Source organism: Choristoneura fumiferana, chromosome Z (genome assembly GCF_025370935.1).
Source record: "Choristoneura fumiferana chromosome Z, NRCan_CFum_1, whole genome shotgun sequence".
Taxonomy (NCBI): domain Eukaryota; kingdom Metazoa; phylum Arthropoda; class Insecta; order Lepidoptera; family Tortricidae; genus Choristoneura; species Choristoneura fumiferana.
Window position 1 is genome coordinate 18,837,548 of NC_133472.1, and position 15,047 is coordinate 18,852,594.

A 15,047-nucleotide genomic window follows, 5' to 3' on the forward strand; every position below is an offset into this window, starting at 1 on the left:
AAGCAGCAGTGCTTGCACTGTTGTGTTTCGGCGTGGAGATCAAGGCAGCCGGTGAAGTTACTGGCACTTGAGGTATCCCATCTTAGGCCTCTAGGTTGGCAACGCATCTACAATCCCCCTGTTGCTGCTGGTGTCTATGGGCGGTGGTGATCTCTTACCATCAGGAGACCCACTTGCTCGTTTGCCATCCAGTCGAATAAAAAAAAAAGTTCCCTCGATTTCCTTAGGATCCAATCATAAGATCCTGATTTGGTGCTTATAGGACCTAATTGAAGGCATTCCTATACAAACGATTTTTTTCTTTAATCTGTTCATAAATTACGTAGTTCTGAGTTCTGAGGTAACAAACATAAAAAAATACACCCGAATTGATAACCTCCTTTTTTTGAAGTCGGTTAAAGAGAGACACGCTGACAGGTAATGGTGTGATGAACTTCCTTCTTCTGCAAGGATTGGTTGCTGGTTGCAATATATGCGATTTTGATCCTATTTTGTTAACCAAGTAACCAGATTTGCTAACCCTCAATGTTGCTTCTGAACTAAGTTTCGTGTTGCTTACCTAGATAAAAAATGTAAACTATCAAATAGGTAATAAATCTGACAATGTTTAATTTCATGTCATTTCATTTCATTTGCTCGACTTGGCGGGGGTACTTGCCCCCAGATGAACCACTCCTATGGAGGTTGCATTATTGTAGGTAAATAAAAGATCTGAAGATTAGTGAATTTGGTTAATACCGGGTGTAGCCTGTAATACGAGCAAAAAATTAAAACATAGATCCTCCTCGTCAAACTGAACAACATTAGTTGAGAGACTTTTAAAAATAATGGAGTCTTTGAATCTTCTTTTTTCATACAAATTAAACACTGCTATCGATGTACGCCATCCTAGAACCTCCGACGTCGCCTTATCACGCTACAAATATCAAGCATTTTGCTTTACATTGATTCTTCGAATAAACTTAAAAGTGTAATAAAAAATAAAAAAACTAACTATTTTTAACTAATGTTGTTCGGTTTGACGAGTATGATCTATGTTTCAATTATTTGCTCATATATAGGCCACACCCGGTATAGTAACTGACGATTGTTTGAATACCTATCATGATAATTTTCTTAAATAGTTAAATTGGACATTTGCAGACCAAAGTCTGTGTTAAATGCATTTTTACTTAATTAGAACAAGGTAATCGGTGGATGCAAGTGACCAGTTGTCGTTCCTGAGGCGTTCTAAGGCCGTGTTCAAACCAAACTAACTGTCAGTCGCCGGTGTTACGCATAGTTTATTGTATTTCCGTACATATTCACTTTTTCGTTCACATCTAACCGACAATACGTTATAACGTTAATCTTTACCTATTATCACAGTGAGCCTACTCACATTCGGCAGCTTACAGTCGGTTTGGTTTGAACACGGGCTAAGGGGGAGGCATTCGTTCGACAGTGGACGTCTTCCAGCTAATGATGTCTGGTAGGTATCCAACAGTTTTTTTTTTCTTTAATGAATTTTCTGAAGTAGAACGCAAGAACCAAGCTATAAACTATATTTTTTTTTAAATATACACTGTTTTTCGTCCTAAAAATAAAAATAAATAAATTAAGCAGTAAATCAGTTTCTTTTAAAAATTAAAAAAGTCGTCTTCGTCATATGATTGAACGGTGACGGGGGCACCTCTTATCGCTGACAACCGCAGCCCTTCTTTCTGCATTTCGTCTAATTTCGGTATTAATTCTTGTACGATGGTTTCTTCTACGTTAATTTTATTTAACTCCGTTTGTATTTTCTCTTTAATGGGGCCCTCCAAGGCGTCCATTATTTGATATCTTAAAAGATTTGGCAAAATATTTACTACGAGTTCTATAAGATAGTCTAATGTGCCAGCTCCGTTGCATCGCACTTGGATATTACCGATTTCTAAATCCACGCCCCTGAACTCCGGTCTGTTGCGGGTGTCGAGCGGCTGCGCCACCACGAGCCTGCCGCTGATGTATTCCACCGAGAAAGCCGCAGTGCCGGCCCTCGAGAGCAAGCCCCCCACCGCGGATATGTCCCACTGAGTAGTGCCTTCAAGTTTTTGAGTACCTATTTCAAAGTCTGCTATAATTGTGTTATTTTCCATTTTCAATGTTATGTTTCCAACTCGATGGAATGAAGATGCACCAGTAACCCAGGTGTTCGATAAAGAAACCGAAAATATACTGACAGTAGCATTATAGTCGTTTACTCTGTAAGGATCCATTTGCAAAGCGCGCACCTTCCCGCGACCGTCTGCTATCAGCATATCTAAAGGTGAAATTGAATTCGGGAATTGCATGTCACCTGCTACTTCTTCAAGTTTCTTATTGATTTCAGCTCTTACTTTGATATAAGCCTCCTTGAGAATGTAAGGTTTAATAGAATCAAATAAAAAATTTCCGACGGAATTTACGATTCCTTGGAACATGCTTCCAAATAAACCTAAGTTCTCAAAATTCATCGAAATAGTATTGAATGATATGTCGATAGCAATATCTTGTGCTCTCAGTTTGCCGTCGCGCTCCACTCCTAAGTTGGCTTTGGCGGTGATTTTGAGTCCGGTGACGTCCACCGTGAACGGACCCTGGGCCTTGTTGACCCATGTCGACATCGTGTAGTTCCCTCTTGCTTGCAGTTTGTCGATCAGCATGGCAGCATGGACCTGAAATGCGGTTATGTGATTTGTAAGCTCGCAAAATTTCTTTAATTTTGTGAGAAATAAGTTATTCGCTGGAAAATCAATATTTTAGATTTGCGGCGGTATAGCGGCCATTTGGAACCGCCAGAAAAGTATGGCATGGTGTATTTCGTGAATGGCTACTCGACGATGATTAGCTTTACAAAAATGGAACAAATGGTTGAATTGTTTTTTTTAATTAATGTTTTCGCGTCGGTATAGCGGGCTGTAAGTCACACCGGAGAAATATGACATTACCACCACCACCACCACCACCACCTTCTTTTTCTTTAACGACTATTGGAAAATACAAGCATTTTTGTGGAACAAATCGTTCGACACCTCTTATTTAACCGACACGTTCGATTAACGCCCACGCGATTGGGCCGCCGGTAAGACCATTATTTTCTTTTTTGTCATTCCGTAATTGAAAAGAACCGCCATACTTGATACACCATCTCCAGGTCAATTATTTCGTTAGAAGAAAAGTGTGCAAAGTACTCTTCTGTGCAAGCGAAGAAGCCACTTTAGGCGATAGGAGTTGTAAAATGATGTAGGTACTTGAATAATGAAGTACTCTGTATATTCTCTGAAATATTTTCTCAATTCTTACTTGTGATCATTCATACTTTATATGTATTATTAGCTAAACTACTTATACATACTGCGCAAAATATTTATTAACGTAAAACATATTTTACTTACACAAGTATTAAATGAACTGTGTAATGAAATGATAAACGTGTGTGTGTAGCGTGTGTGTGTGTGAGTGTATAATAGTTATAATAATTATGTTTATGTACTAATGTTAATGTCTTTCAAAGCCATAAAATAATTAATATGTTTCATTGTTTACAAATTTTCTATTTATGTAGTCTTATGTATAGTAATAAAACTGTGTAGTATATCTTTGTAGCGGTCCGAGGGTCACCAACGGTGCTGGCTGAAAATCAGCGCTGGGGTGTTTATTATTAACGCTTCAGCATTATGCTGAGCCAGTGTCCGATTCACAACCGCAATGACACATACTTTCCTACGTGTTGTCTATTTGTACTTAATACTATTGTTGTGTCTTGTGTTGTGAATAAATGTATTTTCTTTCTTTCTTTCTTTCTTTCTTTAATACTAACCTCCATGGCTCCAATTTCGGCATTGATGTATAGTATTCGGAATTTGCTTATTCCATGGACAGCCGTGTTTTTAAAGTACAAAGTGGTGCCAAAAGATATAGTTTGTTTCATGTCGGGCACAGGGTAGGGTTCCGGTATGTCTGCCCCGGGGATCCCTATTGGATCAGGTTGTTTGAAATGTTCCAATATCTGTAAAATTGTTTCGCTGAGTCGTTGTTCTCCCTCAATAACTTGTTCCTCAGAAGTCGTATGAAGAGAAATATCTGGAAAATTACCGATGGAACAAATATATATTCAAATACTCTTAGTTTGAGGTAAAGCCGTTGATGGGGCTTGAACCTGCTTCTTGATTAGTTAACTTTATATTCGTCAAGTGAATGGCCTACAAAGCAGAGCAGTAGGTAGGTATATTGTATCTATACATATAAAATGCTTTGTCCTGAATGAATGACTGACTGACGGATCAACGCACAGCCTAAACTGCTGATCGTAGAGACCTGAAACTTGGAGGGTGTGTTCTTTGTATGACTTAGGCATCCGATAAGAAAGGATTTTGCGAAATTCTACTCCCAAGGAGGTGAAAAAGGGGGGCGAAGGTTTTAAGGATCAGCGTGATTTCTTGGTCCAATCTACCTACTTCAAATCATGCATAAACATTCTTTAGCAGAATTGATGGAAAATGAGTTTCGTATTTTATTGAAATTCAGCCCCTAAAGTTGTTAAAAAGGGGAAGAAAGTTATTTTGGGGTTGATTTTCTTCGAAGTTGATATCAATACTCCTTAGTGCTTTTGATTTAAATTACATTTTATTTTGACATAATATGTTTGAAAACTCAATCCGATTTTGTTCAAAAAAGGTTGAAGTTACATATAAGCTTGGTGTAATAATGCAAATAAAAGTCTTGAAAGTCACCGTACTATATTAGTACCTACTTACAGTACGATTACTTGGAGTTAAGACTTGACAGATGGGCATGTCTTCAGTCAATTTTCAACTTTAACGTCATGCAAATGAAGCCATTTTTAGTATATACCGCTACCCACGTTTACAGATTATGTGGAAACTATTTTATTTGTATGACCTCAAAGTTGAAAATTGACTGAAGGCACGCCCATCTGTCAAGTGTTAACTCCAAGTAATCGTACTGTACCGCATAGTTTCTGCCGCAAGGTTTCTAAGCTTTAGAGAGGTCATAATTGTATTTTAATTGTAATTGTATTTTAATTGTAATTGTATTTTAATTGTATTGTATTGTATTTTAATTATATTGTAATTGTATTGTAATTGTATTTTAATTTTAATTGTATTAAATTGTATGGGTTTAAAAAAATATATGCCTAAATAAAGAAATTTATTATTATTTATTATTATTATTATTAATACACTTTTAGGATACGGCCTCATAGGGACGTAGAGTTCGAAATCTAAACTAATAAAACTAGGGACTGGAGATTTGCAAACTGATATAAATATGATAATAATCCAATCATTTGGCAGTGACATCCTGCTCATCCTGGCCAAGATCGTCACCGTAGAAGGGAACTCCTCAAAAGTCAATGGCACACACAAAAAAACTATACTCAATTGTTTAATTTCAATGACAATGCGTTTTTATAATAGACACCACCTAATGCTGCAGCCAGGGTCGTCTGCTTATGATGGAACTCCTCAAGGATTGATAGCACAGATACGAAATTTTACATGTACGTTCAGTTTTGATGTAGGTACCCATGACTTGATGAGAGACTAAAATATATAGCTAAAAAGGTGAAATAAACTAAAATAAAAGTTTTCGGAAACTAGCTATTACTTAAGCTGTAAAGAAAGCTACATTACGCCCGACTGACATAGACTACTTTTTCCAAGAAAAAATGCAAAATTTCCGCGATAAGTGAATACAAATCCGGGGCTGATTTTCAAAATTCTTTCAAAGATAGGTACATGCCTCTCATTGACAATTAAGAATGTTAAAATAGAACAAAATACTTAGTAATTCATGTCCCGCAGAAACTTTACAATTTCTCGGCATTAAAGTAGAAAAACAGTGTAGCTTTCAGTCAATGAAAGTTTTTTTGTAAATCAAACTAAAGAGTTACATCTATCCCGCGGGAACTTGGCGATTTCCCTAGATAAAAGAGGCCTGTTTCACATTACAGGGACAGCTGTGTGGCTGTGAACAGAATGCACTTATTTTTATTCTGAGAGGGAAATAATCCTATGTCGTGAACGAAGTCGCGGACAAAAGAACCGCGTATCTAACTACTATTAACGTTTTCTAAAATTCCATATTCCATTTCAAAGTTAGCCTTGGGGACGCCTATTTTCAGCAGTGAACGTCTTTCGGCTGACATGATAATGATGATTCCAAAGTTGGTACGAATATGATTAATTATGTTGGTTAATTTTGGAATTACACAATTTGCACCATCTGTCTGAATCTAAAAAACGTCTGCCTGTATTTTTATTTCCATATAATCCTCCGAAAAATCAATCAAAATACGAAAAAAAGGATCGCAGAAAGTAAATGTATGCAACTTCAAATTTAACGCGAGTGAAGCCGCGGGAAAAAGCTAGTCGATCTATAAAATATACGTTGGCGTTGGAGGAAACATGAAGTTTTCTCTTGAGGTGCTAGGCACAAAAATTATACTTTTCAGAAATAAAAGTAGAAAGATGAGATGAAACTTTCTTGAATATAATTAATTATATAGTTACTGTAAAAAAACATCATAGTGGAATCTAGTGTGTACGGTCGCGAAAAAGTCAAGAGCAATGAAAACTATCCAGATTCGTTGAAGAATAATGATTTCATTGCTCGTTGAGTGTATAAATGCAAACACGTAAACATTCGCTTAACAATGTTAACTTAAAATAGGGCACTTAATAAAATAAGTACATGCCAATGACTGACCGAATCGTAGGTTTAAACATATAACATTATGCGTAGTATTATGCATAATAATATTACGAGTAGGTACACTACCAGTTACGTATAGTACCATGTAGGGTTTCCTTAGGCTAGTAAAAACATAAGTATATCACAATATTAAATCTGCTATCCAAGGTAGAACAATATCTGAAAGGTCGGAAGTCCACTTTGTAATCTGACTATCTGTCCAATAAAGATGAGACGTAAATGCTTGATCAAACACAATTTTTGTTGATTCGTGTGTCGTTTGTATGCTTAGCGGTGACCATGGACAGCCTAAGGACTTTAATGTTAGTTAAAGTTAAACACAAATTCGGTGATTCTGAGTCAGTGGAAAGGATCACGCACCTGGGTCCAGCGCGGCGGCGGCGCACACGGCGGCGAGCACCCACGCGCTGCGGCCCCACATGTTGGCTTCCCGTCCGACACTGCACTACACTCAATTCAATTCGACCGGGACGGGTCACAGTTTATCTGGCTGCAAAGTGCAACGTCACACTGTGCCTTAGTTTCTTATCGAACCCGATACTTATAGCTCCCTTGCAACATTTGTTTTGTTTGTCTAATTAGTTAATGGATCACATCAAGTCCAAAATAGGGTTGATTGAGGACGAGGTGCTTAGTACATACTTATATTGTTTGCTCAAACCATAATTACAGAGGCATTTAATAAAATAACTTAATGGGTGCGCTTTGTTTATATTGGCAAATGAGTTTTTATTTTAAAAACTTGGAATCAATGTGGTTTACTCATTGTTCGACATTGACACCTGAATTCTGCTTTTAAAGTACTCACCAGGAATTAATTAACATACATTGTAAACAGTTATCCAATTTATAACCGAATTATTTTTTCTCTTCGCTAAACATTGTCTGTATATCTATATTTTTATAATAATATACAGGATATGATAAATTCAACTGTTGTCAAATACCGGATTATTAAATAACTACTAATAAAAGATCTGCATTCCTGAAAAAAAAAACCGTTTTTAGATAAGATAAGATATGATTTACCTATAAGATAATTCCTTGCAACCGCTGTGGGAATCAGAACCTATTAGGGTAATTTAAAGTTACCTACGTAAAATAATGAAAGGCTGGAAGAAAGACCTCACATTACAGCGCAAATTTTAATAAAGGGAATGTGTGATAATCACCGATCCACAGAATAACTCCGTTTATCAGTCTACTGCCTACTACTATCAGAGCAGAAGAGACTTGTGCGAGATATTTAAAAAAAAAATTTGAGATTCACTCACCACAAAATAAATAAAGCGTTAAAAACGTCACAAAATTTGGCCCACCCTTGGCCAATTCGGCATACATTTGAAGGCCAGATTTTAGCCCCTCAGTATATATTTAACCGTAGTGCGGTGATCCATAGACCTTCTGAGACCTGCATCACTGCGTTCTTTGTTGTATGGTAACGGCTAAAATACATTGCAATTCTAGGGTTTTGTAGGAATCCTACAGCGGTCACTATTGGCTACTTGAATAAAAAGTTTGATCAGGGAGTATTACTACACACGAAATTAATATTAAGTCATAATCTAACTACCAACCTAATGATAACCCATTTCAGCAAACTTAGGTAGACTATGTTTTAGTGTTCAATATTTGGTAAGATAGGATGCTGTTATAGCCTAAATTCAATTTAAAATAAAATACTTGGTATTGACGTCAATTTCTGTACAAAATTTTTTTAGTTCCCGGGAACTAACCGATATGATTCTAATTTATGGTGAAGCCGGACAAAGTTGGCGGCAAGCCATAACTTTATACAGGGAGCGATTCCCAGGGAGCCATTCCAGAATCCTCGTCTTATTTAAGATTGGTATGGTAATAACAAAAGTGGTTCAAACTCTTCAGCAAGTAGACATGGATTATGTAGGTACGTCAATCCCTTTTACGCCGTTGTGTCGCCTGCCTCGAAGTTCAAGGACGACAAATCGCTACCTCAGGCGTATAAATCGTAGTGATTAATTTTATTTTAGTATCAATTCAAACTTATACCAAATTAAATGTCGGCTTTTATTGACAGCAAATAATCTTAAACAATAGATATCACTTGTGACGTCACGTCGGTAAGACAAGGTCTAGTGATACATAAAAATAAATAAAAAATATTTATTTCAGACCACATATAGCATATAGGGATCCTTATTATCCATAACATTGCGTGCTGAATGAACTATTTAATAAGGAAAAACAGAATGGTAGAAAAAAAAATCTTGCCATAATGGATCATAGCACTAACACCTAGGTCTGGTTACAATTTGGGGTAATATTAAACATACATGCTGTAGATTGAGGTTTAAGCCTTTCAATTAAACTCCATTGTTATTCCATTTAAATGTGTAGGCGTTTAAGTATAATTAATAACTTGCAACTTTACAAAAATAGGAACTTAATTTTTAATTCATAAAATAGTACAAATGACAATGGTGGTCAGCGCATAAATGGTTCAACACATATTTTGGTCCTGACTGCTGCGCGCCTCGGTCTCGGTGGCTCACAAGCAGACGCCACTCCCGCGGGCCGGGGGCCGCGGTGTCAGGTGCGAGTGCGACGCACAGCAGACGCTGGTGCGCCACTGTGCTTCGAGCCAAACGCATAAGAAAGAAATAACTTAAAAATTAAAGAAATCATCTTCGTCGTAGGACGTTACACTTGTAGGGGAATCTTTTAACGACGACAACTTGAACCCTTCTTCTTGCATTTCGTCGATTCTAGGTAATTCTTGTTTAATTGTTTCCTCTACATTAATTTTGTTTAATTCTTGTTGGACTTTATCTCTAATCGGGCCTTCTAAAGCGTCCATAATTTGGTATCGTAAAAGGTTTGGTAAAACGTTCACGAATAATTCTATCACGTAATCCAAGGTACCTGCTCCATCGCAACGGACTTGAATGTTACCTATTTCTAAGTCTAAATCTCTGAATTCAGGACAGTTCCTAGTGTCCAGAGGTTGAGCTAAAACAATCCTCCCACTCACATACTCAACAGTAAATGAAGCCGTGCCAGCTTTTGTCATAAGGCCTCTAATAGCTGTCATCTCCCATTGTAAGCTGCCTGACAGCTTTTGTGTACCTATTTCAAAATCAGCTATAACAGTGTTATTCTGCATTCTTAACGTTATGTTACCAACGCGATGAAAAGACGATATTCCCGTTATCCAGGTATTGGATAAAACTACAGTGAATACACTCACGGTGGTATTATAATCCTTGACTTTATAAGGGTCCATGTCCATTTCTCGCACCTTTTTCCTTGCGTCTGCGATTACCATATCTAACGGAGATACCGAATTAGGGAACTGCATGTCACCGGCTACTTGATCAAGTTTATTGTTTATTTCAGTTCTAGCCTTTGTGTAAGCTTCCTTGAGTATGTATGGTTTAATAGAATCAAAAAGATACGCTCCCGCGGAATTAACGAGGCCTTGAAACATGCTACCAATAAAGTCAAGATTTTCAAAATTAGCTGCCATTGTACTGAAGGATATGTCGATGGCAATGTCTTGAGCCCTCAGTTTGCCTTCGCGTTCCACTCCTAAGTTGGCTTTGGCGGTGATTTTGAGTCCGGTGACGTCCACCGTGAACGGCCCGCGGGCTCTGCTCACCCACGAGGACATCGTGTAGTTTCCTCTTGCTTGCAGCTTGTCAATTAGCAACGCAGCGTTGACCTGAAAACGTTATATAAATGCATAACATCAAAACTCTGTTACCATGTTAATGGGTGGATAACGGCATTCATTTTATGTAAGTCCCAAAATTTTGAATTCCGAATAGTGCCTAAACAAATAGGCATCAACTTTACGCCGCCGAACGTAATTGTATTAACGAAACGCATAGGACACGCCGCCTGCGTATACATATATGGCTAGGCAAGAATTTATGCTATCACGCATAACAGGTGCATTTTGCCAGAACCGTATTTAAAATTCAGCGCCCTGGGCCTTCCTGGGCCTGTTTGCCGTCCCATATAATAACCCAGTGCTAAATGTTCCTCGACAGATTGATTAAAAAGGCATAAGTACAATAAATTTTGCTGATTTCTATAAAATTAGCATTTTTATAGATACAAAATATATGATTTTACTACATAATACATTATATCGACACCTTCTAAGTAAACCAAACCAAAAGATAATAGGTACCTATACGATTTTACAGGAGAGCAGATTAAATATAAAACTGTGTAGGTAAGTATGCATAACTTTTTTACCTATAGCGAGTGATGCTTCCATGAAATTTACGGTGAAGGGAAACATCGTGAGGAAACCGTACACACTTACGGAGAAATTCTATGGTGTGTGTGAAGTTCCCAATCCGCAATGAGCCCGCGTCGGTATTACGACTCAAGCCCTTTCATTCTGAGAGGAGGCCTGTGTCATGCACTGAGACGTATATAGGCATTTACATCTATGAAATTTTTTATTTGTATAAAATGTCTATAGAATGTCAGTTTTGTTAGTAAATTCGAAGATCCACATAGAGAAAATCAAGAATCAATATTATAGCTAAGAACTCACACCTCAGTTTATTCGAACATAATAGAAAAAGTTTAGTTTATTTTACCGTCGATTTGCGTAAGACAACCCGCTTTTTAGGGTTCCGTAGCCAAAATGTCAAAAACGGAACCCTTATAGTTTCGCCATGTCTGTCTGTCTGTCCGTCCGCGGCTTTGCTCAGGGACTATCAATGCTAGAAAGCTGTAATTTTGCACGAATGAATAAAACGATGTTTTGATGTTGAAACGATGTTTTGAAACGTTGTTTTGGTGAACTATGCCAACAAAATAGTACAATAAAAAAAAAACAAAAAAATTTTTTTCAGTGCCTCCCATGCGTAGACGTAGTGGGGGTGTTTTATTTTTTCTCATCCAATCTTGTAGTATCGTTGGATAGGTCTTTTAAAACCATTAGGAGGTTGCTAAAACGATTTTTCGATTCATTGATTTGTTTGCAAAATATTCAACTTTAAAGTGCAAATTTTCATTAAGATTGAGCGCCCCTCCCCCCCCCCTCCTCTAAAATCTAAACCGGTGTGTGGAAAAATTGGAAAAAATTCAGGATGGTAGTAAGTATATCACACTTTCAAGGAATACTATAACGGTTAAGTTTTCTTGAGAATTATTAGTAGTTTAAGAGTAAATAGCAGCCTAAACTTGGATTATTCCGTACAAAATACGAAATTCTTGGAAAAAAAATATTTGAGAGAAGTTTCCTTGCCGGTCGCGCGACCGCGTCAGGTATTCGTTTCCGATATTGCTGTCTTTATCGCTCGTGATATAAGCGCCGTCCCCCCATGCCTTCCGCAACGATGTCCGTAATTTATATCGAGATAGCTGTAGGCTTTTCAAGATTTGGGCGGTTGAATTTTGGGTTTCGTTGTCCTCATATTATACGAAAAGTATAGTACGGAAATCAATGATATTTTACAACTAAGATAGGTATTCATAATATTTTCTATGCCTGTGGTTTTTAGATTTTTGTAAAAATGCTTTATTAGTCTGTAATTCTCGTGCAAAGTTGACATCTTTTTTTTTGACGACTTTTGAGCTCCTGTAATTCTGATATTACACATTTATATGAAAATCTGAAAAACCACAGGCATAGATAATTACGTCTAGTCCATACTTACAAAACTTCATCTATTTCTGTTGCCTAGTTTTCAAAAGAGACCGGGACTACGTTTGTATGGAGAATGGAACGAAGAGACTTCTCTTATTTTTTTCGTAATGGCTACGGAACCCTATTTTGGGCGTGTCCGACACGCTCTTGGCGGGTTTTTTATTACTCGCTCGATATTAATAACGGCAACAGGTAGTTGAAATATTCACAGAATTTTTTTTTCATATTCACTTACTTTAAAAATAAATAATTAAATAAAAATAAAAATAAGTATTTAAGGGGTAAACGTGGTTTTTTGCCGTTTTTTGCTAATGTCTAATGTTGTATAGGTATAGAACCTTTCGTGCGGGAGTCCGACTCGCACTTGGCCGTTTTTTATTTATTTTGCCCGTGCGAAACCGGGACGGGTCGCTAGTATGATATGTTATGCCAAATTTTACTATAATCGGTTCAGTATTTAAAACAGGAAACCGAATAATCAAATAAACTCACTTTCGCGATTGCAATTTTATTAGTAAATTGAGTACTTAATTAGTAACCAGTACCACTACCATGAAATTACAGTGACCGTACTCGATAGCGACGGAGTAAATTATTATTTGTAGAGGCGCTGTACATGTACAATTCTCCATACAAATAATTTACGCCGTCGCTACCGAGTACGGTCACTGTGAACTCATGGTAGTGGTACAAAAGTGACGAACTATGGATTTCTCTATACAAGTTTCACTCGGTCTTATCTGCTTTTCTTTGCCTTCTCGCCGCTGATTTGAGGGACTTTTTTTTACTGGTAGGTAATTAAGGAATCGTTAGAATTCCCCGAAAACAATAAGTCATTCAAATCAAATATTTAGGTAAGTATTATTATCGTAACGAAAAGGCGTTGCGGTCAGTGTATATCTACCAGTCGCCTATACACGATACGAGTATGTACCTACTCCTCCCCTTTCGCTCACAATTCCACAGCGCTCTTATTTATTTCATAACTCTCATTTTACTTATTTATTTCTCATTGTTCAAGGGCCTAACTCTTGATAGACTTTTGCGATAGTCACTAAAATGTCAATTTAAGTAAGTACCTAAGTAGTCATTTGAGATTAACATACGCAGAGATGAAGGTAAGCGTACGCAATCAAGCAAAATTGCGTACATCCACCAACTGCGTACGTTTACCACACTCTCATGACTCTATGTAGTACTACAAAGGTAGACCAGATAAAAACATACCTCCATTTTTCCAATTTCGGCGTCAATATGAAGTATACGAAATTTGCTTATTCCGTGAACGAGAGTATTTTTGAAGTCCATGTTGGTACCGAACGACACCGACTGCCTCATGTCGGGCACCGGGTACGGGTCCGGGATGTCCGCGCCGGGCACGCCTACCGGGTCCGGCTTCTTAAAATGCTCCAACATCTCCAGGATCAATTCGCTCATCTTTTTTTCTCCGTGTTCAAGTCGAGATTGTTCAGATGCCTCATTAGGAGACCCTGTAGAACAAAAATTTTGTCACAATTTCCAAATGGAACACGAATTAACTTTAACTTTGCTTTCCGAGAGGTTGTTCTCAAATAGTCAGAATGTAACTAGTTTTTTTTATATCATATTAATAAGTTCACATTCTTTAAGTATAATGTTTAAAACATTTGAAAGGGATTTGGTGACGCACCTACGACGATGGCTATGGCCGCAGCCAGCACGAGCTCCCGGATGCGTCGCATGCCGAGTCCCGAGCGGCTACACACTGACCCGCTCGGGCCGCACTTGACGGGTCAACTTTTATCATACAACGTACAAATATATTTTACGCAAATTCAAATTTATGTATCGGACCATTATCAGTAGTACCTACTAGTTCATTGGCAAAACAAGCTACGCCAACGATTGATGTAGGAAAGTGTTTGGTCGGTTCGTTTTGTCTCATACCTAATTCCTTTTGCAACTATTTAAAAACCTACTTAAAAAGACTAACTACTAATTCAGTCAATTTACTTAGATTGCACGGTATGGGAAATTTGGCAGGACAGATTGTAGTCCTTGCCGCATGGGATGTGTCCGGCCTGCAAGAGACGGGCCCGCAAGGGCAACTGGGCAGTCATGGCGTGTGCCAAGGGTACGGTGTGTTGGCCACCGTACTTGAAGGAGGAGGGGCAGGAGCATTCTTCAGTGGGGACTGAGTGGCTACAACACCGACCGCACTCAGACACAAAATCCTGGGAAAATGGCAGCAGGCAACTACACAGTTTTAATAGTTGTCTACATTCCGGCTTCAGCATCAGATCAGATCAGTTCGAAAAAAACATTAACTTAAAGCTTCTTCTTAGTCGTTTATCTATATTAATCACAGGTCACAGTACAAAAAAGAAGCAGTACACCGTCTTCATACAAACGGCCGGAACGCGAGTTATTCGCTGGGTGCAAAGTAGGAGGTGGGGGAACCACGAATCGATCGCAGCGCGCGCCGTGGCCAAACAAGAAACTTTTCGTCGGACCAACTGTCACTATTTGCTAGTGAAATTTACGTTTTCGTGCATTAATTAAGCAAAAATCTATGCATATAATAAATAAGTAAATATGGTGTCACGAAACCTGCTGCGTAAACAATGGCAAAAACAGTGATCACAAATTCTATAAATTTCCACAAGAAAGGTGTTTT

The 15,047-nt window shown here is 37.9% G+C and overlaps 2 protein-coding genes across 2 annotated transcripts; both read right to left on the minus strand.

Annotated features, from left to right (window-relative positions):
• Nucleotides 1-1,529: 1,529 nt before the first annotated feature.
• On the minus strand, nucleotides 1,530-7,280 carry LOC141430530 (uncharacterized). The gene is made up of 3 exons (XM_074091278.1): nucleotides 7,102-7,280; nucleotides 3,824-4,086; nucleotides 1,530-2,678 (listed from the first exon to the last, which is right to left on the minus strand). Exons 1-3 carry the CDS (start codon nucleotides 7,160-7,162, stop codon nucleotides 1,620-1,622), a joined length of 1,383 nt encoding a protein of 460 aa, XP_073947379.1. The 5' UTR covers nucleotides 7,163-7,280; the 3' UTR covers nucleotides 1,530-1,619.
• Nucleotides 7,281-8,869: 1,589 nt separating this feature from the next.
• Nucleotides 8,870-14,151, minus strand: LOC141430537 (uncharacterized). The gene is made up of 3 exons (XM_074091285.1): nucleotides 14,061-14,151; nucleotides 13,619-13,881; nucleotides 8,870-10,441 (listed from the first exon to the last, which is right to left on the minus strand). The coding sequence occupies exons 1-3, from the start codon at nucleotides 14,110-14,112 to the stop codon at nucleotides 9,386-9,388; spliced, it is 1,371 nt and encodes a 456-aa protein (XP_073947386.1). The 5' UTR covers nucleotides 14,113-14,151; the 3' UTR covers nucleotides 8,870-9,385.
• Nucleotides 14,152-15,047: the final 896 nt, after the last annotated feature.

What these genes read in the sequence shown, in the direction of transcription:
- LOC141430530 (XM_074091278.1), bottom strand. Translation starts at nt 7,162, where the DNA reads ATGTGGGGCCGCAGCGCGTGGGTGCTCGCCGCCGTGTGCGCCGCCGCC. An exon ending in CGCCGCCGCGCTGGACCCAG is followed by an intron (nt 4,087 to 7,101) that starts GTGCGTGATCCT and finishes GTAATTTTCCAG; the next exon opens with ATATTTCTCTTCATACGACT. An exon ending in CCGAAATTGGAGCCATGGAG is followed by an intron (nt 2,679 to 3,823) that starts GTTAGTATTAAA and finishes ACCGCATTTCAG; the next exon opens with GTCCATGCTGCCATGCTGAT.
- LOC141430537 (XM_074091285.1), bottom strand. Translation starts at nt 14,112, where the DNA reads ATGCGACGCATCCGGGAGCTCGTGCTGGCTGCGGCCATAGCCATCGTC. An exon ending in GGCCATAGCCATCGTCGTAG is followed by an intron (nt 13,882 to 14,060) that starts GTGCGTCACCAA and finishes TTTGTTCTACAG; the next exon opens with GGTCTCCTAATGAGGCATCT. An exon ending in CCGAAATTGGAAAAATGGAG is followed by an intron (nt 10,442 to 13,618) that starts GTATGTTTTTAT and finishes TAACGTTTTCAG; the next exon opens with GTCAACGCTGCGTTGCTAAT.